Source organism: Heterodontus francisci, chromosome 4 (genome assembly GCF_036365525.1).
Source record: "Heterodontus francisci isolate sHetFra1 chromosome 4, sHetFra1.hap1, whole genome shotgun sequence".
Classification (NCBI taxonomy): Eukaryota; Metazoa; Chordata; class Chondrichthyes; order Heterodontiformes; family Heterodontidae; genus Heterodontus; species Heterodontus francisci.
In genome coordinates, this window is record NC_090374.1 from 82,383,033 (window position 1) to 82,409,662 (window position 26,630).

General features: G+C 43.5%; 2 protein-coding genes across 6 annotated transcripts in view; one reads left to right on the forward strand and one right to left on the reverse strand.

The window, feature by feature from the left end:
• nudt12 (nudix (nucleoside diphosphate linked moiety X)-type motif 12) overlaps positions 1-26,423 on the reverse strand; it is a 50,256-nt gene extending 23,833 nt beyond the window's left edge. The window contains exons 1-6 of one of the 5 annotated variants that reach the window (XM_068029782.1): positions 26,191-26,421; positions 20,064-20,267; positions 17,735-17,956; positions 15,675-16,264; positions 10,614-10,781; positions 4,540-4,653 (exon numbers count right to left, since the gene is read on the reverse strand). In XM_068029782.1, the coding sequence (XP_067885883.1) occupies positions 4,540-4,653; positions 10,614-10,781; positions 15,675-16,264; positions 17,735-17,940 (1,078 nt within the window). In that variant the 5' untranslated portion in view covers positions 17,941-17,956; positions 20,064-20,267; positions 26,191-26,421. Of the gene's footprint in view, positions 1-4,539; positions 4,654-10,613; positions 10,782-15,674; positions 16,265-17,734; positions 17,957-20,063; positions 20,268-26,190 lie in introns of all 5 variants that reach the window. The other 4 variants (XM_068029781.1, XM_068029780.1, XM_068029784.1 and 1 more) reach the window with 4 other exon arrangements.
• Positions 25,976-26,630, forward strand: part of LOC137368801 (keratinocyte-associated protein 2-like) — a 295,004-nt gene continuing 294,349 nt past the window's right edge. Inside the window, exon 1 of the mRNA XM_068029005.1 lies at positions 25,976-26,342. Within this exon, the coding sequence (XP_067885106.1) occupies positions 26,339-26,342 (4 nt within the window). The 5' untranslated portion in view covers positions 25,976-26,338. The remainder of the gene's footprint in view (positions 26,343-26,630) is intronic.

Here is a 26,630-nt window from a genome sequence, read left to right on the forward strand (position 1 = left end):
TTCCTGAGGCAGTGCAGTCTCTTGTGATGAAAATGGAGAAGTCCATTTATGACATGAGCACTGCAATATCTCAGGCATAATAGCATGTGAGCTCCTGCATTGAAAAAGTTACCACCCTCATGGATAGTCATATGCGGCAGTCTATCGAGTGGATGCAGGAACAGTGGGCTGACAAGAAAAGAATGTATGATGCATTCTGTCGTCTTGACTGGTCAGTTGCATTGATGGCACAAGGATGCATGCATGCCCAATCAGATGCTCTCACTCACCTGGTAAGTGTGGATGTGCAGATGGGCCATGAAAGGGCTGAGGGAGGCAGCGATGATGTAGATGGTGCCACCATCCAAGGAACCCCATCTTCTGAAGCTTCCGCCTCTGCCCCTCTTACTGAGACATACGATAAGGCTCATGGCCCCATGACTGAGGCTGTACCTGCACAAATGCAGCTGGCGTAGCCTGTCGCGGTGCTATCGTGTTCACAGCAACCCTGAGGAAGGGCACCACGGGCATCTCAGCTGCTGGAACATCCTCTTGAGCAGCCTGCCTCCACATCTGCTTCAGTCATAGGGGGGCACACCACATAGGAGCTCCTGCAAAGGGGTGACCTGGGTGCAGATTATGAAGCTTTTGTTAAATCCATGCATTTTAATTTGAGTAAAATAGTTGTGTTTGAAAAATGACATTTGTCATGCCATTTATTGTGGGAGATAGTGACATCGTCACTAGGTCCTACATGCGTATGAGGTCTGAGAGTGCCGTGTGGCCATGTGCTCTCCCAGAAGACTTGCTGTAGCATGAGGGCTAAACCCCATGAGAAGTGGATCTGTCCTTGCACTCTAGAGGGGGGAGGGCTATTATCTATGAACTGGTTGTCCGATTTAGCGTCTTCCATTGGAGAATCTGCCGTGCTCAGGAGGCGTGTTCCTGGATCGGAGGGGTCCTGGGTTTCCCTGCCATCATGGTCAGCGTGTCTCCATACGGGTCCAATCTCTAGGTTGCCTTGGCGCGCCTCCGGTTGATCCTCTGATGAGGTGGTGTGACTTGTCAAGGCACTGGAACCCTATCTTCAGGAGGCCGATGACCTGCTCAATGTGCTGAGACAGCAGTGGTTATATCTCTCCTGTGCCTCGGTTGTCGGTTTCACATTGGGATCAGCAGCCATAACTTTACCGGATACCCCTTCTCTGCCAGGAGCCAACCATGGAGGCTGTGTGGTGGAATGAACAGCTGCAACTGCCTCAGAATGAATGAATTATGACAGTTGCCAGGAAACCTTGCACAAAGCTGAAGGAAGTGCTTGTGATAGTCGTATACAAGCTGAACGTTTCTTGAGTGGAACCCCTTCCTGTTGATGAATGCTCCAGACTGTGATGATGGGAATTTGATGGCCACATGTCTGCAGCCGATCACACCCTACACCTGAGGAAATCCTGCCATTGTGACAAACTCCACAGCCCTCTGGTCGCATCTGTACTGAAGACAACAAGGCTAGATGTCCTTACAAAAAAGTGCATCTGTCACCTGAGTTATGCAGCTGTGGGCTGTTGATTACAAGATCCCACATAGGACAGCTGCCAACTCCTGAAATGAGACAAAGCTAGGAGGTTCAAGGCCACTGACTGCTTGACAGCTACTGGCACAGTGTATCCCCCTGAGCCTTGAGGCATTAGATTGTCCTCCAGGAGCGTGTACAATTCAGCCATCAACTGCCTAGATAGACAAAGCCGTCAACAGCACTGCTGGCCTGACATGCTCAAGAAGCTGATCCTCTGGTGGTGCCCTCGATTTGATTGTCTTCTGGCCTCTCCACCAGCATCTCTACATCCACATGCACCATATGACTGGTTTTGTTGCTGCGACCTCCCCACTGCTCCAGCTCATCTCTGAGTGGGTGGCCCCCATTATCAGAGATGGTGTCAGGCACTAGGACCTCAGTGGCCAAACTTCCCTTGCACCTTTATGAGAGACACTGTCCAACACCCACCCTCTTTGTCAATCGTACAGCTCTGCTTCAAAAATGGCAGGTTAGTGGATCTGCAGGAGCTTCTGATTAATGATTATTCCTTTTATGCATAATTTTAAATGACTGCCGCTTCAGGTCAAGGACTTCCTGCTGTGTAGTTGCCTCATCTGTTTGGATCAGGTGCTGACACAGCATGGGGCCTCAGGTGACTTCAGAACAGGTGGTACAAGGTGAGCATCACGGCACCTGTAAGCAGGAGCAGACAATGGAGGCAGAGGCTGCTGTGGGCAGTCCCCATTGGAGGACAGAAAACAGCGCCAGCCATGGTTACCTGACCAGAGATGCAGATGCAGAGTGGGATCACACTATTCTCCAACGCCTCTCCACCCCTGTCTAGCTGGGTGGAACTGTACTCAACTGATTCCATTCTTAGCTATTGTTAAGAAAGTGTTTCTACTTATTAAAATTTTTTTGAGGACTCATGGTTGAAGTTTGTGGAGATGGATTCATTGGAGGACTGAAGTGATTCCTAGCTGCTGGACTTATTTTTTGAAAGGTTACTGGAAGGACTTTGGGATTTGAGCTTTCTGTTCAAAAACAGCCCTTACTGGAAGTTACATGTCTTCAGCTAAGTAAGCAGCAAAAGCCTTGGTCACTAGGTGGAGTTGTTTACAGAGAAATGACATGTCAAGAATTATGGTAGTTAAGAGTTGGTTTCATTTTGAATACTGTGTTGAGTCAGTTGGGTTTGTAGTCTGCTGAGAGAAACACCCAGCTCATCTTTTCTCCACCTCTCTGAGAAACCATGCAAATCCAGTGTGTGATAGCTGTAATGCCTAAAGCCGCATTTCTCATGGAAAGCCTGCCAGACTAATCTTCGATGTCGCCTGAAGAGAACTGCTCCAAAAGGATCCTAGTAACAGCCAATTACACGTATTTGATTAGATTTGATTAGAGATACAGCACTGAAACAGGCCCTTCGGCCCACCGAGTCTGTGCCGAACATCAACCACCCATTTATACTAATCCTACACTAATTCCATATTCCTACCAAACATCCCCACCTGTCCCTATATTTCCCTACCACCTACCTATACTAGTGACAATTTATAATGGCCAATTTACCTATCAACCTGCAAGTCTTTTGGCTTGTGGGAGGAAACCGGAGCACCCGGAGAAAACCCACGCAGACACAGGGAGAACTTGCAAACTCCACACAGGCAGTACCCGGAATCGAACCCGGGTCCCTGGAGCTGTGAGGCTGCGGTGCTAACCACTGGGATGCCAGAATAAAGAGACAACTGATATCATTCCATATCTTGTCCTTTTCCTTCAAGAATTAACAAGTATTTGGCCAAAGGTTTTTTTTGCTTTTTTTTGTAAAAAGATCTCTACAGAGAAAATGTTATTTTTTCTTTAACTGGTGTGTGTATGTGTGTGTTGGACTAAGGTTAAAAAGGAACTTTCATATTTCAATGTGTGTGTTAATGCTTCGCATCTTAACTGAATAAGTCTTATTTTATAATGAATTAATAATTTTGTTGTTTATTAAGTAAACCTGGTTGGTGGATTTTATTCTGCAATAAAAATAGTATATAATTGGCTGTATCAGTAACTGGGTGAACATTTAAATATATGTTGTGGCCTGTGGAAAAGTGGAACAAGAGAAAGACAGTGCACTTCTCCTGCACTATCTAATCGTAGTCAGAGAATCAGCTGCAATGATTTCTCTTCCCGCTCCCACGCAGTTACCTCTGGTGTCCCCAAGGATTTACGAACCTATGAACTGGGAGCAGGAGTGGCCATTTGGCCCCTCGGGCCTGCTCTGCCTTTCAATGATATCACGGCTGATCTGATTGTAACCTTGACTCCACATTCCCGCTTACCCCCGATAACCTTTCATCCCTTTGCTTACCAGGAATCTATCTACCTCTGCCTTAAAAATATTTCAAGACTCTGCTCCCACCGCTTTTGAGGAAGAAAGTTCCAAAGACTTACGACCCTCTGAGAGAAAGAAATTCAAATCATCTCTGGCATCATCCTTGTAAATCTTTTTGTTTGCATTTTCTTCAGTGTCTCTATGTCCTTTTTCTACCATGGAGTCCAGAACTGTCCACAGTATTTTAAGTGAGGTTGAACCAAGATTCTACATAAGTTTAACATAACTGCTCTGTTTTTCAATTTTACCTTTGGAGAAATTAACCCCCATGCTTGGTTTGCATTTTTATGGCCTTATTAACTTGCTTCACTACTTTTCATAATTTGTGTGTATTTTCTGACTGGCATTATCTTAATATCTGTTTAAAATAGATTACTGCCAATGTTAAAGTAACATTGATTGGAAACCTAGGTCATTGATCATATGAATTATAACTGTATCAACTAAGGTTCTGTTATCTTCCTCGATCTGGCGATTTCTGAGAAATCTGTCATGAAGCAGCAGAACTACACTATTATAAGAGCAGCGGTCAAAAGCATCACTTTTCCCAAGCTTGTTAAAGCATATTGCTTTTATAAAGACATCTCAAAATAAAACAGCAAAATTGATTTTCTTGTGACATGAAACCTTCTCTCACCTGGTTCAATAAATCCTGCCAGACAGGAAAACATTCCTGGAGGGTAACGCTTCTGTCTTCCCAGAAGGCAATTATTGCCATCAGGATGAATGACCAACATTATTACAACTGGATCTGCAGAGCATAAAAATACCCTTATATAGTTTTATAAAGTGCAATCACACCTTAAAAGTGATAAATGCTTTATAAAGATGCCTGTTTTAAACTTGTACATCCAGCATGATACACCAGAATACTATGTGCAGATATTTGTACAATCCATACTTTGTTTCATAAATGAAAGTGATTGAAAATATGTCAGAAGGAAATTAAGAGAAGTTTAAGATTGATGAGCTGCACATAGCTTGGTTAATTGTAGTACTCTTGCCACAGAGAGAGAAAATAGGGACTCAAGGTGTACTCCAAGATTTGTGTACATAATTTAAATTGATACTCCAGTGCAGGACAAAGAGGTGGTGTCCATTGGAGGAGATATTGAAGTGCAGGCGCCAATAGCCTTCAGTGGTTCAGATGGTTGCTAAAATCTATCAATATATTATCTGAGAAATAGCAGGGAGATTTCCTGGAGGAAAATTTAGAAATCCCATATTTCCAGTATTGAACCTCACTCAAAAAGAGCATGAGACAGAGACCAGGCCACAATGCTGTAGCCTTAATTCTGTGATACACACTCTCTTCAACTACAGATTAATGTTAGGATGGCAAATTTACTCTGTATCCTCCCAACATTCCCCTCTCAAACACCACTCATCTCATTTTTGTTTTTGGGATCCTGTTGTGTACAAAATATCTGCGATGTTTGCTCAAAAAACAGTTGTTAGTTTGAGTACTGATAGATGTGAAAATGTTCCCCATATATGTAGGTTTTTCTTGATATGCATAAAAAGAATCAAACTGTCTCTTAAAAGTATTGGTATGACACAACTAAGGGAGAAAAGGGAGACCATGGCTTATAAAGTTATTGCATGTAAAAGTGGATGTGCAAAATTGCATGAAATATTCCACCTGCGGCATAACCAATGTCTGCAGCAAATTCAAACTCACTTCCGGTATAGAAAACCAGGAATTCCGTTAGCTTTTTCTTGTAAATGCCCTTTTCTACCTGCACTGTGTTCTTTAAAGATCTACATAGCTTTACTCTAGATTTCTCCATCCCTGAATTTTGCTAAGGCTCTGACAGGAGAACATGAGAACATAATAGGAGGAGTAGGCCATTCAGACCCTTGAGCCTGCTCTGCCATTCAATAAGATCATGGTTGATCTGATCGCTATTCCCAGAAGCCTTGACCCCCTTGTAGATAAAACCTGTCTACAGTCTTGAATACATTCAATGACCTAGCCTCCGCTGCTCTCTGGGTACAGAATTCCAAAGATTAAAGACACTCAAAGAAAAAAATCCTCCTCATTTCCATCTTAAATGGGAGACCCCTTATTCTGAAACTGTGTCCCCTTGCTGTAGACTCCAGAATGATATCAATGGTTTGGTTGAGTGGATGGAAAAGTGGCAAATGGAATACAAAATAAGCAGGAGGATGTTGAGAGGGGTAGAGGAAGTGAGAGACCTTGGAGTGCATATCCACAGGTCCTTGAAGGTGGCAGGACAGGTGATAAAGTGGTGAAGAAGGCATATGGAATGCTTTCCTTTATTGGCCGAGGCATAGAACACAAAAGCAGGGATGTAATGCTGGAACTGTATAAAACACTGGTTAGGCCACAGCTGGAGTATTGCGTCACCACATTACAGAAAGGACAAAATTGCTCTGGAGAGAGTACGGAGGAGATTTACAAGAAAGTTGCCAGGGCTGGAAAATTGCAGCTATGAGGAAAGATTGGATAGTCTAGGGTTGTTTTCCTTAGAACACAGGAGGCTGAGGTGACTTAATTGAAGTGTACAAAATTATGAGGGGACTAGATAGAGTAGACAGGAAGGACCCGTTTCCTGAAGTGGAGAGGTCAATTTCCAGGAGGCACAGATTTAAGGTGATTGGGAGAAGGATTAGAGGGGACATGAGGAAAATATTTTTCAGCCGGAGGGTGGTGGGTGTCTGGAATTCACTGCCAGGAACAGTGATGGAGGCAGAAACCCTCAATTCTTTTAAAAGGTATCTGGACCTGCACCTGAAGTGCTGTAACCTGCAAGGCTACAGATCAGATGCTGGAAGGTGGGATTAGAATGTGTGGCTAGTTTTTTCAGCCGGTGCAGACACAATGGGCTGAATGGTCACTTTCTGTGCTGTAAGTTTTCTGTGGTTCTAGTTCCAGATTCCCCCATGAGGGGAAACATCCTCTCAGCATCTATCATGTTAACCCCCTCAAAATCCCATATGTCTCAAAAAGATCACCTCTCATTCTTCTAAATTCCAATGAGTATAAGCCCAATCTGCTCAACCTTTCCTTATAAGACAACCCCTTCATCTCAGAAATCAACCTAGTGAACCTTCTCTCAACTCTGAACCATATACTCACTGTTCTTTTACTCTTATATAATGCTTCACAGTTCTCTATATTGAACTGCATCTGCTAGCTATTTGCCCACTCCAAGAACCTAACTATGTCCTTCTGCTTTCTCAGTACTTGAATAGATCCATCAGACTGGAATATACTAGAGCAAGACCCAATCTTACCTCTACGGTGCCTATTTTAATATTGTACGATACTGGTCGATGCCTCAGCTGCAGTCAGCACAACAGCAAATCGCTGCAAGAAGCCCATGATTTTGCAACAACTGCTGCTGATGGGACAGGTAGTGCGCAGAGGTAAACTAGCCCTTACAATACAACACCCTGCACAGAGGAGCCAGATACATTTTTAGTAGGTGAGGTTAAATTGCATGATCATGTTTATTTAATTTTTTTTACAAGCAATTTGGATGACTTTTAGTTGATTTTAAATGAGAAAAAATTTGGAACAAAAATGTATTGAATAGAAATAATAAATGTATATGTACCATTCAAATTATAACCTGATGTGATTTTGCTTTTTGTGAATTTAACTGCTTCAGAAAGAGAACTTAGTCCTGTATGCATGTCAAAGCCTCATAACACCAAGAATATTGTGCTGACTTTAGACCTGTAATATTGGAAATTCAGCATCAAAATCTGAAGTTTGAAGCCACTGAATCAGGTTCCAATTCAGCTGCAGCATGACTTCTGAGACTAATTCAAGAAGGAGCAACTGTGTCGGCAACAATTTAACAATTGCAGCCCACAGAATTCCCACAATCCATTGTGCTCCACAACATTGTGATGCACATTGAAAATATTGACCTCTTAGATGAACTGACATAACTTGTACATAGTACACTGATTGCTCACTTTCTCTAAAGTGGAGTTGAAACAGGGATCTGGGTGTCCTCGTACATGAATCACAAAAAGTTAGCATGCAGGTATAGCAAGTAATTAGGAAGGTAAATGAAATGTTGGCTTTTATTGGATGGAGAATAAAAGAAGGGAAGTCATGCTACAACTGTACAGGGCATTGGCGAGACCGCACCTAGAGTACGGTTTTGGTCTCTTTATTTGAGGGGGGATATACTTGCATTGGAAGTAGTTCAGAGAAGGTTCACTAGGCTGATTCGTGGGGTGAAGGGGTTGTCTTATGATGAAAGGTTGAGCAGAATGAAAGGTGATATTATTGAACATATAAGATTCTGAGGGTGCTTGACAGGGTAGATGCTGAGTGGATGCTTCCCCTCATAAGGTAATCGAGAACTAGGAGGCACAGTTTCAAAATAAGGGGTCTCCCATTTAAGACAGAGATGAGGAGGAATTTATCCTCTCACAGGGTCGTTAATCTTCGGAATTCTCTACTCCAGAGAGCAGTGGAGGCTGGGTCATTGAATATACCCAAGGATGAGCTAGATAGATTTTTGATCGACAAGGCAGTAAAGGGTTATGGGGGTGATGGGAGGGGGCAGCAGGAAAATGGAGTTCAGGCCGCAATCAGATCAGCCATGATCTTATTGAATGATGGAGAAGGCCTGTGGGGCCAAATGGCCTACTCCTGCTCCTATTTCTTATGTTCTTATGTTTAGTACTGCTGCCAATTTCAAGATATGATGAAACATTGGGCTGGATTTTGTGTCGGAAGTGGGGCTCCTGGCACCGGGCCGAAAAGGTGGGGCATAAAGGCCTGCTCGGGTCTGTAAAAAAAAACCCGACCCGAGCCCGACAGAACCACATCCGACCCGTGTCCGACCCGACCCGATCCGACCATCGGTTAACTTACCTTCCGTTTTTCACTTTGTTGCTGATCTGCATAAGCTCAAAATAACTGTAACAAAACCACCTTTCTAGTCAAAAAATTACATTAACAGTGGAGCCACTTACCTGTGATAGAGCGTGTCCGACCTGGCCCGAACCGAGCCCAAATGCCGGACCCGGAAGTGCAACCCGACCCGACCAGAACCCGACACGTCGTCGGGTCCGAGTCGGGTAGCAGGCCTTTAGCTGGGGGAACTCCACCTCTGCATTTTTGCGGAACCTGGTGTTTTTCAATTAAAGATCCATGAGCCGGGGTCCACATCCCTTTAAATTAGAGGGCCGGTTCCTCAGCAGTATTGGCAGCGCCACTGGGAGTGGTGGCCACTGCTACTACTGCAGAGGCCTTGGATCCAGGACCAGTGCTGGAACCTTGGACAAGAGGTGAAGTGTACATGCGGTGCCAGTCTGGAAGGCGCCAGTGAGGTGGGGGGGGGTGGTAGTCGTGAAGTCCATGGGGAGGGGAGTCCCGGGGAGTAAAGTTCCCAGTGGGGGTAATCTTCTCAGTGGGGATCCTCCATGGGCCACAAATTGCCCACGGAGGAGTGCACCTTGCGTTGCAAGCTGTCCTTCCCACATGTGCCATGAAGCCCACATGACTCTGCTTTTGATCCTCCCACAGCATTGCTGAGATTGGGAACTTTGTTGAGTGAGGAGAAAAGAACAAAACCTTTATTCCCCCTGTTTGTGCCTTCCAGCACTAGTTGCCCAATGTGCTAAGTTACTGTGTTGCATTCAAAAATTAATAGTTTCATATTTTATTAAAGTACTGTTACGACCAGATGAGAAAGAGGTCCAGGGTTCCCTTTCAGCCTTCACCTGGTCTTACCGTAATGGGGTTTAATTTTAAACACACAATGTTTTTTAACTCCCCCTTGGTGAATCCTTGTTCACCATTTTCCAATTATAAGGCAAAGAAACCAGCACAAACAGGCTTTCTCAGGTTTGAAGAAGAAAAGTTGAAATTTATTAAACCTAAACTCTAATTCGGTTAACGCCGACGGATATACGCCGTACCCCACGTTAGCATGCATACACAATACACACATGCAAATAGAGACCAAAAAGAGCAGAAGAAATATAAAGTGGAAAGGTTTGAGGCAATATTTGAAGAGTTGTTGTTACGGTTCTTCGAGCTCACTATAGAGTCCTTGATTGTAGGTAGATCTTGCTTTTCATTGGGGCCCAGTATTCTTCTTAAACCTTGTTCGCTGTAGGAGACTTTTCTCTCTTGGGGTTCATGTGTGGATTCAGATGCTTATGAGAAAGAGATGGGAGCAGGCAGACAGGAGAGGCTGTGGCGCACCCGCCAGGAGAGATCTTCTCAGTCCAGGGGCATTCTGCTTTCTGCCCAAACTGTTTGTACAAATTCAAAAAACTCAGGTTGCCCAGCAGGTTAGTCATGTGACTTGCTGGTTTGACCATGCCCGTTTGTGTATTCGGCCATGTTAGCAGTCAACCTGGAATGCGAGCTTCCCCACATTCAATGTCTCGTGATCAAAAGTTCATTGTGGGTTGAATGTGTCAGGGAATGGCTGCTTTGTCCTTCCAAACACTGTGTTAACATGCAAATATCTTTCCAGCCAAGATCTGACAATTTTTTAAAGCAAGTCACTTCAACAACAGTTTGAAATTTAATGACCATGTGGTGAAATTAATATGCCTCATGCTTGGCAGGTGGGGGCCTGCATGACAGTACAGAATTAAGTTGATAACCTGACATAGTAAACTGAAACTGGATTGTACAACCACAGTAATCTTTGAGCAAAATGAATATTCAGATCAAAACTCTTGCTTTGCACATATTTCTCATACCTACACGTGGATAGCAGGTATTGTGAATTCCCTGGAGGCTTGGACAGTTTTCCTTCAAACATATCCTCTTGTAACCACCATCTTTAATTTCCGTATTACTTCCACAGGTAGGACAGAATTTATATCTACTGTGCCAGGCAAGGACTGACCTGGCCTGTGCCACCACACCTAAATAAAAAAAAGTTGCATACAACCTGCATCAACAAATATAAAAGGTTTGAAACCCATAGAAAATTTACATATAATGCAAAATATTGCAGTTGCTGGAAATCTGAAGTAAACACAGAAAATGTTGGAAAAACTCAGCATGTCAGGCAGCATTTGTGGAAAGGCAGAGGGTTAATGTTTTCAGGTTGATGACTTACCTTCAGAACGTGAAGAGTTGCAGATGAACAGCTAATAAGTGGGTTCAGAGAAAGGGAAAAAGGGGCATGAAAAGAAAAAAAAGGTCTGTGATTGGGTGGAGGACAAATAATTAACTGAAAGAAGTGATGGTGGTGTCCTTTCTTCAACCACATTCCTGGCCCATGGGGCCTTCTCTGCTTTGTCAGATTTCCCACACTTCCCTCCCTCTCTGTTCTTTTGCTTTAACTATTCACATATCCTGTAACTGTTCACATATCCTCTGGACAAATCTTTTGTTTCTCTAATTTTGCTCCCTGTCAGAGTATCAGCCATGGCTACACTTTCGACTCTCTGAGTCAGAGTAGTGGGTTCAAGTCCCACTTCAGAGACTTGAGCACACAAATTTAAGCTGACACTCTGCTGCAGTACCCTGGGATTGCTGCAGTGCCAAAAGTGCTGTCTTTTGAACCAGACATTAAACTGAGGCTCTGCTCTCTCAAGTGGACATAAAAGATCCCATGGCACTACTCTGAAGAAGAGCAGGGGAGTTATTTCTGGTGTCAAAACCAATATTTATCATTCGATTAGCATCACTAAAAACAAATTATTTGGCTGTTATCACATTGCTGTTTGTGGGAGCTTGGGTGCCGTGTTTCCTACAATACAACAGTGACGACCATCCACAAGTATTTCATTGGCTGCAAAGAGCTTTGAAACATCCTGTAATCATGAAAAATGCTATATAAATGCAAGTCTTTCTTTTTCTTTCGTTATTGCTTCCTTTTGCTTTGCACCAATACTACTTCTGTCATTTAATCATCATCTGCCCTTCACCCAACCACAGACTTTTATTCCTTTCCTCCTGCACCCTTTTCTCTGTTTGTGTACCTGTTTAAAAGCCTGTCACTGTTTGTCTGTAACCTCTTCCAGTCTGACAAAAGCTCATTGACCTGAAATGTTAACTCTATGTTTTACTCTGCAATGCCCTTAAGACACAGTAATATTATCTTTAAGCAAAATTTGTGGTTGAGACTTGCAAGACTATCCAACCCAGGAGCACCAATATTTTAAATGAAATAGAGGAAGCTATGCTGTATACAGGTGTACAGAAAACTGACTGAATCTGACCAGCAGGCACTGTGAAGGCCAAAAGGGCTTTTTCTAAGCTAAAGTAACCTGAAAGCTGCTTTCATTAAAGATAGAGTCACTGGTGGAAAAAACAATTTAAGGCTATGAAATGCTTAGCAAAAAACAGGAAAGTCATAAAGATGGAGTCAAAACCAACAAACAGACATACTTCAAAGACATACTTGCCACTTTGGTGGCAAGTTAGAATTTTGGAGAAAGTTCACACACACAAAAACATGGAACCATGGGGCTGGATTTTACCAGCTCTCTGATGCCGGGGGGGGTGGTGGGGGGGGTCGTGGCGTGGGGCCCAGAAAATGCCTCTGGGAGAGGCCTGCCATGGGCCTCGACGCTGGGAAGGTCCTGCCCCATATTGCCAGCGGCGGCGAGGTCTCCTGGCTGCCCTCCACTGCTCAGTGATGGGAGCAGCATTTAAATATAACTAATGTATTAATTACCTACCTGCTCCCGTTGGCCATCCTGCTGCCAAATTCCGGCTGGTTGCCGGGACACCCGCGCCTTTGGATATCTGACTGGAGATGCGATGCGGGACACTGGTGAGAGGGGGAGGGACAGGAGGTAAGATTTCAGAGCGGTGGGGGAGCAGGGTGAAACCATTTTTATTGGTCTAGAGGGTAGTGGAAATGGATAAGGTTCAAAGTGTATAAACTTTGGGTAGGGGAAGGTTGGGTCCAAAAGTTACATTTTTTTGGGGTGGGGGGCGCGGGGGAGGGCAAGTAATAATCTGTTTTGTCATTGGGGGGTGGGAGAAGGTACCAAAACTTTTATTAAGTTTTTAATTTTAAATTCACACTCCCTATAACCTTAAAATGTTAATGAATTGGAAGGGCTTGAAGCCCTTTAAAAATGCCACCTGTGTCTGTGCGGTGGCACTGGACGCCGTTGCCGGGGACAAAGCGCCTGCCCCCTTCTTGTCATCGGTGGGGGGGGGATGGGGGGGGTGCTGTCCGCCCTGGCCATTTAAATGAGCCATTGCGCTAAATACCGCAGCGGCTCCGCGGTGCACATCTTGTGTGTCCGTCGCTCCGTTTTTGAAACTTGCTGCTCAGAGCAGCGGCGAGCTGGGAAAATTCATCCCATGGTGTCTGAAAACATGAAGATAAGCAACTGAACATGGTTTAAAAATGCTAATTCAGCCGGCCTAAGTGGTTCAAAATGTTTTGAAAAACTACGAAAGTGACAAACTGTTTTTGATTGTTGCCGTCAGAGTTTGCCTTCTTTTGAAATGCAGAGAAACTAACTCCACAAGAAACTATCTCTATTATATGCTTTATAGGATAACCTCTGTCTTTAATTCTCCAAGCAACAGCTTGTAAGAAGTCAGTAATTTATCATCCACCAGAGATGATGAAATTACTGAAGAAATTGTAAACATATGCTAATCGTCATGGCAGTTTCTGATGTTGTAGTTTGAACAAAGAATTAGATGCCTCATTGGACAATTGTAACTTAACGTGGATTTTAATAGGACAGTATGATCTTGTCAATGAAATATCATGCCCATTTTGGAAAGAAAGGTATAAAAATTGTTGCAAAGAGCGAGTCAGTGCTTAAGTCAAGCAACTTGGTCAGCTGCTGAAGAGTATGATCAATGGGAGGTGACTGCTCACTGGGTGATCATATGTATAACTCATTGTAACGTATTTGTGACTAATGGGTGTTTTGTATTGTTAATTGGTATTCCAACCAACCTAGTAAAGATATCAGGGTTTAATTTGGGCTTTGAGTGCTGTCTCATTATTTTCAACTTTCCCGTATTCAAACAGTAGAGTAACCTGTCAAGGCGTAGAAGGTTACGTCTTACATGCCTGACCCACTGAGCGTTTCCAGCAGTATTTCTTTGTATATGCTTTACATAAGGCCATCATGGTTCTAAAAAAAATTTTCAATCAACACTGAATCTCACTTTTAAAAATTTAAATGCCCAATGAAGGATGTTAGCACCTGGAAATGGAACATTGATGGTGAAATTAGTCCTCGCTAGTTGTGTGAAATGGGCTCATAGTTAATTTGCTGCCCATTTTGGACTGTGCCTGATCTTCTGTTCCATTGTCTTCATGATTGTAAGCTGATGATATCTGCCTGGGCAATGGTATGAGCATGCTGTGGCCCCTGCTGTAACAATGCCACTTGTTTGTAATTTTAAAACATTCCTGCATTATTGATTCTACTACTAACAACCTTGGTATGCTACATATTTAAAAAGCTATGGGCACCAAAATGCATTTAAGCAAACCACAAAAATGTGTAATAAACTGAAGCACCAAACACTTGAGCAGATTCCTAGTAAAGGAGATTGTTATGAATCAAGAACTAGATAAGAATGAACTTAAGCCATAAAATTAATCTTCAAAAGAGGGCATTCAAAATTTGTATGTTCTAAGTATAATATCGTTAATAATTTACAAGGACAGTGGATTGAATAAGGCCCCTAAAATCTCTATGTTAATGGACAACATCAAACTATAAACATAAAATGTTTCCATGAGTGTTCATGATCCCTCTTACTGAAGCTATCTTTATACCATAACAATCATGTGTAGTGGAACAGAACTGGTTTTCATTAGTGAAAAGAATAAATATGGGCCACATTTTAAAAATGTTGAAAGGGATAACACAGATTGAAAAATCATTTCAGTTGGGCTGTGAATGTACAACTGGAGGACATGAGAATAAAGTGAACATGTCTTTAAAAACTTCCAGATGAGCAGAGTCCCCTTCTGAGTTTTGCAGATGTGAGAAGTGTTCAAAATTATGATGGGTCTGGACAAAGTAAATAGAAAGAAACTGTTCCTATTAGTAGAACAGTCGAGAACCAGAGGACACTAATTTAAGGTGATTGGCAAATGAATCAGAGATGATATGAGGGAAAACATTTTTTTCCGTAGAATGTGTTTAGGATTTGAAATGCACTGCTTCAGCTTGTGGTGGAGGCAGATTCAATTGTAGCTTTCAAAAGGGAATTGGATAATTATCTGAAGAGAAAAGATTTGCAGGGCTATGGGGAAAAGGTGGGGAAGTGGGACTAGCTGAGTTGCTTTCACAGAGAGCTGGCATGGACACGATGGTCCGAATGGTCTCCTTCTGTACTGTAACCATTCTACGATTCTATGAGAGGTGGATTAGACTCCCAGATACAATGGTTAATGCTGTATCTATAAATGCCTTCAAGAAAGATCTGTTTGGGAATGAAATTGAGGGTTATAAGAATAAAATAGAAAAAAAGATAACCAATTGAGTTATGGAACATTGAGGGCCATGGGTTTTTGGCCCATTGAAATGTCATACCAAGGAAGACAACTGCACTACACAGAATTCAAGTTTCTAATTAATTTTGGGGAGATCAGGGAGAAACTTTGCAGAACCCATTTTCAGGAGATTGAAATGGTTTGAGTACTCATTTCGTGCTGTTAATATTCTTAACTGAGTTTTCTGGTATAATTTTACAGATCAAATATAAAGTAAGTTAAAACACAGACTAAGCAACCTGCAATGGCTGTGCATTCTGCCTACTTACATCCTTCGACTCTAGACTAAAATTCAGTTCTTAAATGCTTTAATACTCACCAGCTTCCTCCTTATCTAAGTTCAATAGATGTGGGATGAGCGGCTGGAGAAAGCAACAATCTGGGTATTTAAACCTAAATTTTTCTGCAGCAACAAAATCTGCATTTAATGCAAACCAAGCAAGAAGGCCATCATCCTCGGCTAAGGCATTGCCTACCGCAGATTTAATACGAGACCCACAATTGTTCCTCTGCAGCTCTGCTCCAAGGAAAATAGAAGTGACTTCTGGTTTGGCCAAGAGCTGCTCTACATCTTCATACTGCAACCTACAGAGGTAGATGCCAGTTTTTCCAGAGTCTTCATATTTTGTTGAAATAACCAATGGATTTAAATTGGAAAACAAAATGTAGACAGTGGTTGGTTGAATCTGTTTGTTTTTTAACCAACTAGAGTTACTTCTCTTTTCACTTAGTCTACTGAGCAAAGTTCTGCTGAAATAATTCTCACTTTCTTCTGTGCCATCATGCCACATCCTTGAACTAGCATCAGATTTAGGATTTGCCAACAAATCAGCAACGTGCTTGTGCCCCCAGAATTTTGCAATATCCAGTGCTGCTTGTCCAGAATTATTTAAAATAGATCTGTCGCAGCTGGAGAAAAACAAATCGTGCACAGTGCACAAAATAAGATTTAGTACAGACAGGGCTCCGACATTAGTTTTCAAACAATGTTTTTTTAAAAAAAATGATTACAAACTAGCTTTCAAATAAAATGATGCTGTCAGCACATTATTTGATGGTTAAAACAAGAGGCATACCAGACCTTTGCTGGCCACTGTTAAAATGTTTAACCTAGACTGTGTTATGCTTATTTGACCAAAACTATAAATAAATTAATGCAAGCAATAATAGGTGTATTGTCATAGGGTAGCTTGGGGGCTCCCCAAAATCTCAGCACATTTATCTGATGAATAGCACAGTCTTGCAAAGAAGGATGCTCTCAACTTTCATCCCTAGTCCATGCTGAGTTAGCTGGTCTCAGCCAGGGTATCAACAGGAGTGTTAGAAGTGGTATCAATACACACGGATTTGGCAGCAGCAAATTGCCCAGGGTTCCCCATTCTAATCTTTATAATGTGGAAGTTTGCATTCATGGACTTAGCTGAAGACAGTGCAGCAATGTCTCTAAGATCAAATAAGGCTCACTGTCAAGCCTCACTTGTGAATAACTGTGACCTAGGCAAGCTACCATATAGTTCCTGATATGGCTGGAAACAGATCTAGTGAGAAATCAAAGCCTTCAAGAGAATAGAGAAAATTGCAAGTAAAAAAACACAAGGGTGTTGAAAGCAGGCTGGAAAGCCAAGATTTCAGGTAGAACATTATTATCAAGCTCCTGTGCTGAATTACAACTTACCGCATAACTACATGCTCATAACTGCAATTCAATTATCTTTTCAAAAATACATACCAATAGGTTGTAAGTTTTTAAAGAGATTCATTTTGCTGTTTATGCTCAAAGCGACTGCAAAAAGTCTGTAGGCTGTAAACTGCAGAACTCTGTAATATGATTATCAGTCTTAACTCGGCAATTTTTAAAACAAGGATTTTTTTCCCACATCTTTCTTCTACACTACAAATGAGTTCCAGAATCATGAATTAACTTGGTGCATCAGGTTTCTGTTTATGGTTCCCTTTTCACGCAGGTGCTGGTCAGGCACTGTACTAGAATTCCATAGGAACTTCCATCAATTAGGAACGAGAAAGTATATTTTCCATTTGTGCATACTTGGTGCAGAGCCCTGCTCTCTGGGATCATGCACCAAAAAAAATGGTGCACACCCAGCCCACAAATTTTCTGTTCATTAGTTTTAATAGATTGACAGCTGATTTGCCAATTTGTACCACAAGCCAAGTAAAAGACTGACCCTTAGATGCTGTTCCAGGATTCCTGTATCTTGATTTAGTTATTACTGAAATAGTGAATTCCAAAGATCTTGAAATCTGACTCCTTTTATCTAATGTGAACCAGCAAGCCTAACTGCAGCACATCTCTTACATTATTTGCTGTTACAGTTCTGAGAGATTACTCAAACTATTCATTAAGGATTGCCTCTTTACCCTTTTTCAAGAAGCAGCTGGGCAACCTCGAAATGTCCATTCCTGCTAGCGTACATCAAGGCGGTCCAGCCTTTTTCATCCACTTCATCAACGAGAGAGAGAGAATAATTTAGCATAGTTGACAATTTTGCTGCATCCCCTTTAGCTGCATTCTCGTGGAACTGGGTGACCATTTCTTTTTTTGGATTGTTTTCAGCCTCTGCCATCCTTAATTCGCCTAACCTGGCAAAGAATACATAATGAATAAATTACATTCCATATGGATAATGCAGACTGCTATATCTGAGGAATTAATGTGAGGGATATAGGATTTATAAATACTTAAAAAAACATAAAGACTTAAATATGAATTAAAAGCTGAAAATATGACAAACACAAAGATAGTAAATTTCAGGTGAATCTTTCATCAGAACTAAATATCTCTAGTTCTGGTGACAGGGTACGCTCAAACGGCTGAATTTTTGGGCCCAGTGAAGGTTGGGAATGGAGACGGATGGGGTCCGAAAATGATTAGGCCGGCTGGCGTGCCAGCTTCCCGACCCTGTACCCAACATTGGCCATCTTGGCCAATGTAGATTCAGGACCCAGGAAGGCCGTTGGCACCTACGAGACGGGCAGGCGATTAGACTCATTAAGACAAAAACAAAATACTGCAAATGCTGGAAATCTGAAATAAAAACAGAAAATGCTGGAAATACACAGCAGGTCAGGCAGCATTTATGGAGAGAGGAACAGAGTTAACATTTCAGGTTGATGGCCCTTCTGATGAAAGCTTGTTAACAGCCTTGCTGAGCAGGGATTAAGGATGTTGACTGGGATTTTCCAGTCAGCCTCTGTTTCCCAACGTGGCATGGGCAGATCAACTGCCTGGAGGCAGGCACCCAGTTGCAGGCTGGTGTGCCAGCTTCCTGGCAGGCCTAGAGGCCCTCCCTGCCTGCCTGGGTACAGCCAAAGCAGCCAAAGGCCACTGTTATGACCAGGTGAGAAAGGGGTCCAGGGTTTCCCTCTCGGCTTTTGTCTGGTTTAACTGTAACAGGGTTTAATTTTTTTTTAAACTGTGTTTTAGCTCCCCTTAGTGAATCCTTGTTCATCGCTTTCCAATGGTAAGACAAAGAAATCAATTCAGACATGTTTGCTTAGATTTAAACAAGAAAGGTGGAAGTCATACGGCATGCTTGCCTTCATCGGTCGGGGCACAGAGTATAAAAATAGGGTTTTTTTTTCAGGTTGTTTTTCTTCAGGTTTGCACTTGCTGATGTTCTATATTCAGCATATTCACACCTAATCTGTACTAATGCTTTGTCTTTCAAAACACCATTAACATATTGTTTGCCTTTGCTCCGTGACCTTTTGGTCAGCTATGTGGCCTGGTCCAATCTGCACCTTCTCCTTTGTTATCTCTTGCCCAACCCCCACCTCACTTGTTTATAATCTGTGACTTTTCTAATATTTGTCAGTTCCGAAGAAGGGTCACTGACCCGAAACGTTAACTCTGCTTCTCTTTCCACAGATGCTGCCAGACCTGCTGAGTGAATCCAGCATTTCTTGTTTTTGTTTCAGATTTCCAGCATCCGCAGTATTTTGCTTTTATAAAAATAGGCAAGTTATGCTGCAGCTGTACAGAACCTTAGTTAGGCCACACTTAGAATATTACGTGCAATTCTGGTCGCCACACTACCAGAATGATGTGGAGGCTTTGGAGAGGGTACAGAAGAGGTTTACCAGGATGTTGCCTGGTCTGGAGGGCACTAGCTATGAGGAGAGGTTGGATAAACCCGGATTGTTTTCACTGGAATGCCGGAGGTGGAGGGGCGACATGATAGAGGTTTACAAAGTTATGAGTGGCATGGACAGAGTGGATAGTCAGAAGCTTTTTCCCAGGGTGGAAGAGTCATTTACTAGGGGACATAGGTTTAAGGTGAGAGGGGCAAAGTTTAGTGCGAGGCAAGTTCTTTACACAGAGGGTGGTGAGTGCCTGGAACTTGTTGCCGGGGGAGATGGTGGAAGCAGGTACCATAGAGACGTTTAAGAGGCATCTTGACAAATACATGAATAGGATGGGAATAGAGGGATACGGACCCCGGAAGTGCAGAAGGTTTTAGTTTAGGCAGGCATCAAGATCGGCGCAGGCTTGGAGGGCCGAATGGCCTGTTCCTGTGCTGTACTGTTCTTTGTTCTTTATTAATCTTAAACTCTAATCCGGTTTCTGACTACGAATATGTGACGCCACCATGCTAGCATGCATACGCAATAAACACACATGCAGAAAGAGACAGAAAAAGTACAAAAGAATAAAGGGGAAAAATTTGAGGCAATATCTGGTAGTTACAGTATTTTGAGTTTGATGTTGAGTCTTTGGTTGTTGGTAAAACCTACGGTTCGTTGGGGCTCAGTTCACACTTCAACTTGTTTTGATGTCGGAGTCTTTTCTCTCTTGAGGTTTACATGTCTTCTGTGGGTCCGGTGGCTTGGCAGAAAGCGAGAGAGAGGCTTCCTTGCTCCAGCTTCAGTTTTAACTGCCTTCTCCCTTTCTCTGTGGCACAATTCAAAAAACGCCAGGTTACCCAGCAGGTTAGTCATGTGACTAGCTGGTTTGACCACTTCTGTTAGTGGATTCTGCCACCTTAGCAGCCATCCTAGAATGTGAGCTTCCTCACCTTCAATGTCTGGTGATCACAGTCCATTTTGGGTTAAGTGGACCAGGGAATAGTCCTTTGTCTCTCCAAGCACTGTCTGTTAGTATGCAAACGTTTTTCCAGACAAGTGTCTGGTGACTTTTTTAACAAGTCCTTTCTTCACTCCACAACAGCTTAAGATCAATGTTCATATGACAAAATTAATATGCCTCATTCTTGGCAGGTGGGGGTCTGCATGACACCTCCACACCCAGCGGAATGAAATGCGATTTTAAAAAAAGAGCATTTCAGTAAAAAGGACTAGAAAGAGGATAAGGCCAGGAACACACAGATGCATCTCTCTCATTCATTCAGAACCCTAACAATTGTTACAGGCTGTCTTTCCTTGGTGGCAGTGCTGCTTTAAACGACCCTTTCTGGCATCCCAATAAGCATGTGTCTTTTGGGGCAGTTTTCTCAGTTTGCACATTTCCATGACTGCCTAAAGGGGTCTTTTCTCTTGTGGAGGTCTGCAGGGGTGGGTGCGGTGGTTAGGTTTAATTAGCCCTAGGTTGGAGTTTTGTTCAGGGGTGGCGGTTGTGGGCGGTTCCACTCTGAACTCTCTTTCAGTGTCTTTGATGAGTCATGCAAGGGCTTTTCATCTCAGGGAATGGCTGGTTCCCTTTTTTTCTGACTGTGGGGGTGGATTCTTTGCTAATCTTCCCTTTGTCCTCTGGGACACTCCTGCTTGCAGGTATTTGTCCAGATTTTGTTGCACGCTCCTGCGCCACTTTGACTAGGTGAGACCTCACCCTCACGGCTTCTCTGCTCTTGAGGACTTGCTTTGTCTGCTGGTTCCTGTACATGCTGTTAGCAACTCTGGTGAGGTGCTTCGAGCGTCTGCATTTACATAGGAGGATGTGGGGTCTAACTTTTCAAATATTTCGGGGTTGGCTGATTGGACAGTAGGGGTTTTCATCTGGGATTCCTCCTGGACTTCCTTTAAGCTGCCCTTTTGATCACTTTTTCCCCTTTCCTTTCTAACCTGTTGCCAGCCTTGTGCCTGCCTGTCCCCTTTTGTTCTCGGCAAGGGTCCCTTACAGTTCACCAGCCCTCCGCTGGAGGGTCCTCCAAACACCAATACAGGACTTAGGGATGCAGATTTCACTGTAGGTTGGGATTTCCCCTCAACCTGGCACATGTGGCAACTCTTACAGTACGCCACCACATCTTTGTGAAGTTTTGGCCAGTCAAACTGCGGGCTTTGGTTTTTCGTATACTGACATATACAGCCGCTGTAGTCTCATGGGCCATTCTTACTATTTCTCTCGATACCTCTGCGGCACCACTAACTGATGAACTACTGTCCACTCCTTGCTCTCAGGTCTGTGAGGAGAACTCCATTTCCTCATCAGTACCTCATTCTTTAAACAGTAGCAATCAGGGACTCCCTCTATCAATTTCAGACTGGGCAGCCTGTGCTAAGTCTCTCAATACTGGGTCAGCTCGCTGAACCTCAGCTAGGGAAGATTCATTTAACTCACTCCCTGGGTCTTCTAACTTTCCAAAGAAAGTCTCGGACAGACAGACCTCATGGTCATCTGCCTGCAGTGCTAATTCAGTCTCCTCTAGGGGAGCTGGCTTGATCATCAGCCTGATTTGTTACACATTCAGGAAAAATGCAGGGGACCGTCTCCTGCCACTGCTCTGTCTCTCTGACCTCCTGCTGTCTGTCTTTCACTACTGGGGAAGCTACCACCTTCATCTCCGCCAGATCATTACCTAGGAGCAGGTCAACTCCGTCCACAGGCAAACTAGGGACAATCCCTACGGTCAGCGGTCCCGAAACTAGGTCACAATCCAGGTGCACCCGATGTAAAGCTACAGGCATACGCTGCCCTTCAATACCATTCTCCATCATTCTGGGGTTCACTGCACTCTCTGGGGGAAAGGTCAGGTCTTTTCCCAGTAAAAGGGATCTAGTGGCCCCTGTGTCACTGAGAATTACTATGGGCTTGCTTGCCCCACTTGAGGGGTATGGGGTTACTCTCCCTTCAGAAACAAAACCCTGATGACCTTCAGGAATCCTATTACGTTTTCCAGCAATTGCAGCCATAAGCTTCCTGGGTCTCACTCTCACTGCAGTTAAAGCCACAACTTGTTCTGCTGTGCTTTCCATCAGGGTCTCTTCTTCACTGAGCAGTTGTGCCCTGATTAACCCCACAGGTTTTCCCTTTAGTTTCCAGCAGTCAGCTCTTAAATGCCCTGCTTTATTACAATGGAAGCGCACAAGTCTCCGGGTCTCACTCCTATTCACAGCACCTTCCTTTTTGGCTGGAGGAGGGCCCACTGTGTCTCCTGCTTTTCCTTCCCTCCCAGGACTGCTTGGCCTTCTATCACCTTCCACCCTCTATCCTTTTCGGATTTGTGGGGGTGATTAGGAAAGGTTTCCTCCTGGGAAACTGTCTTATAAACGTGAGCAAACCCATCGGCCAGAACTGCTGCCTGCCGGGCTCTATGGGTCTTCTGCTGAACTGCATGTGTCTTTATGGAGAGTGGGAGACAGCTTTTCAATTCAAGAACAAAGAACAGTACAGCACAGGAACAGGCCATTCGGCCCTCCAAGCCTGCGCCGATCTTGATGTCTGCCTAAACTAAAACCTTCTGCACTTCCGGGGTCCGTATCCCTCTATTCCCATCCTATTCATGTATTTGTCAAGATGCCTCTTAAACGTCGCTATGGTACCTGCTTCCACCACCTCCCCTGGCAGCAAGTTCCAGGCACTCACCACCCTCTGTAAAAAACGTGCCTCGCACATCCCCTCTAAACTTTGCCCCTCGCACCTTAAACCTATGCCCTCTAGTAACTGACTCTTCCACCCTGGGAAAAAGCTTCTGACTATCCACTCTGTCCATGCCACTCATAACTTTGTAAACCTCTATCATGTCGCCCCTCCACCTCCGGCATTCCAGTGAAAACAATCCGGGTTTATCCAACCTCTCCTCATAGCTAATATCCTCCAGACTAGGAAACATCCTGGTAAACCTCTTCTGTACCCTCTCCAAAGCCTCCACATCCTTCTGGTAGTGTGGCGACCAGAATTGTATGCAATATTCCAAGTGTGGCCTAACTAAGTTTCTGTACAGCTGCAGCATGACTTGCCAATTTTTGTACTCTGTGCCCTGACCGATGAAGGCAAGCATGCCGTATGCCTTCTTGACTACCTTACCCACCTGCGTTGCCACTTTCAGTGATCTGTGGACATGTACACCCAGATCTCTCTGCCTGTCAATACTCCTAAGGGTTCTGCCATTTACTGTATACCTCCTATCTGCATTGGACCTTCCAAAATGCATTACCTCACATTTGTCCGGATTAAACTCCATCTGCCATTTCTCCGCCCTAGTCTCCAACCGATCTATATCCTGCTGTATCCTCTGACAATCCTCATCATTATCCGCAACTCCACCAACCTTTGTGTCGTCTGCAAACTTACTAATCAGACCAGCTACATTTTCCTCCAAATCATTTATATATACTACAAACAGCAAAGGTCCCAGCACTGATCCCTGCAGAACACCATTAGTCACATCCCTCCATTCAGAAAAACACCCATCCACTGATACCCTCTGTCTTCTGTGACTGAGCCAGTACTGTATCCATCTTGCCAGCTCACGTCTGATCCCGTGTGACTTCACCTTTCGCACCAGTCTGCCATGCGGACTAAAGTCCATAGAGACAACATTCACCGCCCTTCCCTCATCAATCATCTTCGTCACTTCCTCAAAAAACTCAATCAAATTAGTAAGACACGACCTCCCCTTCACAAAACCATGCTGTCTCTCGCTAATAAGTTTGTTTGTTTCCAAATGGGAGTAAATCCTGTCCCGAAGAATCCTCTCTAATAATTTCCCTACCACTGACGTAAGGCTCACCGGCCTATAATTTCCTGGATTATCCTTCCCACCCTTCTTAAACAAAGGAACAACATTGGCTATTCTCCAGTCCTCTGGGACCTCACCTGTAGCCAATGAGGATGCAAAGATTTCTGTCAAGGCCCCAGCAATTTGTTCCCTTGTCTCCCTCAGTATTCTAGGGTAGATCCCATCAGGCCCTGGGGACTTATCTACCTTAATGCTTTGCAAGACACCCAACACCTCCTCCTTTTTGATAATGAGGCAAGACATCCAACAGGTTCATGTAATTTGCTTAGTACTTTATCATCTATGGTCTACAACTCATGCCATAAATAGCCTATGACCTCAAACATCCTTCCAGGTGTGGTAGTGATTTACTTATACTTCTTCCAACCTACTATACTGTATCTGCTGCTCATATTGTGGACTTATCGACATTGGGGAGACCAAAGTGGGTGACCACTTTGCTAAACACCTCCATTCCATCTGCACGACCAGAGCCACTGGTTGCTTGCCACTTTAATTATCTGTCATACTCTCATTTTGAACTCTATCTTTGGATTTCTACACTGCTGCAATGAAGTCTGAGGAAGAGCACCTCATTCTTTTTGCAGTTCTCTGGCCTTAATATTAATCACAGCTTCCATTTTTTTTCTTGGACAGTAGGGCCTGCTAATGTAGGATGGGTGTACGGGGGAGGCTATGAGTTGGTGAATGGGATGGGGATCACCTTTCAGGTAGAATGGTTTGCACCCTTGATATCTCTGCTTTTTCTTCCATGATATTCCTAGGCCACTGGAACCTGCTGGATTTCACAAGCTTCACATCCTTTCTGGGTCTGCTATATATCTTTTATTTCTGTAGTTTGTCTCATTGTGCCTCCTTTTATGTTATATTATACTCATGCCATTTAATCACCTCCTGTTCTTACCGAATCACATGACATTTTTTAATATATGTGTTAATTTGCATTACCTCAATTTCCTTGTTCTGTTCCTTTTTATAAACTGTTTATCTTCCAGTTCTGAGGGTCATATGCCTGAAATGCTAACCCTACTTCACCCTCCTCACAGATGCTGTCTTCCCTGCCAAGTGTTTTAGTATTTTCTGTTTTTACATCAGATTCCAGCATCTGTACTATTTTGCATTTAATGAATTACTCGCTGCCTTGAAGCCTCCTCTGTTTACTCCATGTGTGGGTGAGGATGGAGAAGACGGTTTATTATCCTTCTGCAGAAACATAAAAGCTGCCTGCTGGAAACCTAAATAGAATCAATGTGTGTAATGGAGTAGGGTGAAACATTGAATAACTGGTTCCCCATTTGATTCATCACGGAAGAAAAAGCCTTGAAATCACACCCATCATAATAATATTTGTCCCTTTACAGAAACATTCTGCAATGTATGAGAGATACATTGCGTACCGAGCTGGGCTATCCTCTCCATCTCACCAAATGATTATGCAGTCCTAGAACTACTGTTTTTATCTGATCATCTGTGGAGAGAGGAACAGAGTTAACACATTCCAGGTCCCCCAACCTGTTTCTGCTCCGGCGGAAAGTCTGCAACTTCTGATGGAGGGTCACTGACCTGAAACGTTAACTCTGCTTCTCTCTCCACAGATGCTGCCAGACCTGCTGAGTATTTCCAGCATTTCTTGTTTTTATTCCAAAACTTCACTCTTCCCCTGATGGGTTACTACTGGTAAAATGGGTAAAATTTCTGGACTGCAATCAAACCAGAGATGTTACCATCAGTGCCCGTCTAAACAATAAACAAATGACTGGTTAAAATTTAAAGTGGGTCACTTCCCTTTAAGGAAAGCGGGCAGTGACTAAATGGAACATTTTCCCGGGACTGAGCTATCGGCTTGAAGCGTTTTTAAAGGTCACAGCTGCAAAAAGGACAGAAGCGCAAACTTACAAAGCTAGAGACGAGTGGAAATGTCAGGCTGGGAGCGGTCAGTAGCTCGATATAAGAACGACAATAACAAGAACAGCAGCAACAGCTTCTCCGGGACACAGTTCACATCGACAGATCGGCGGACTTCACAATAATATCCGGGGCAGAAATGTGTAAGACATTTTTTTTTAAAGAGACGGAGGTTATTTTGTATTAAAAGCAGAAATAAGTGAAGATCTGAAATTTAACAATTTACTACTGGGAATCTCTCGGCCTTGTTAGTCTTTGCATTACGGGAGTTGTAGTTCTTGTACTTGAACTTCCTCATTGCCATTACTGCCGGTGACAGAGGCCTCCGGATTACACATTTTAAAAACTGAAAGTTAACCTCATTTTTGAACAAGGAACAATCACCTTCAATTCTTCGTATTTACATTAGCGACTGTCCCGCGGCGTTGCTC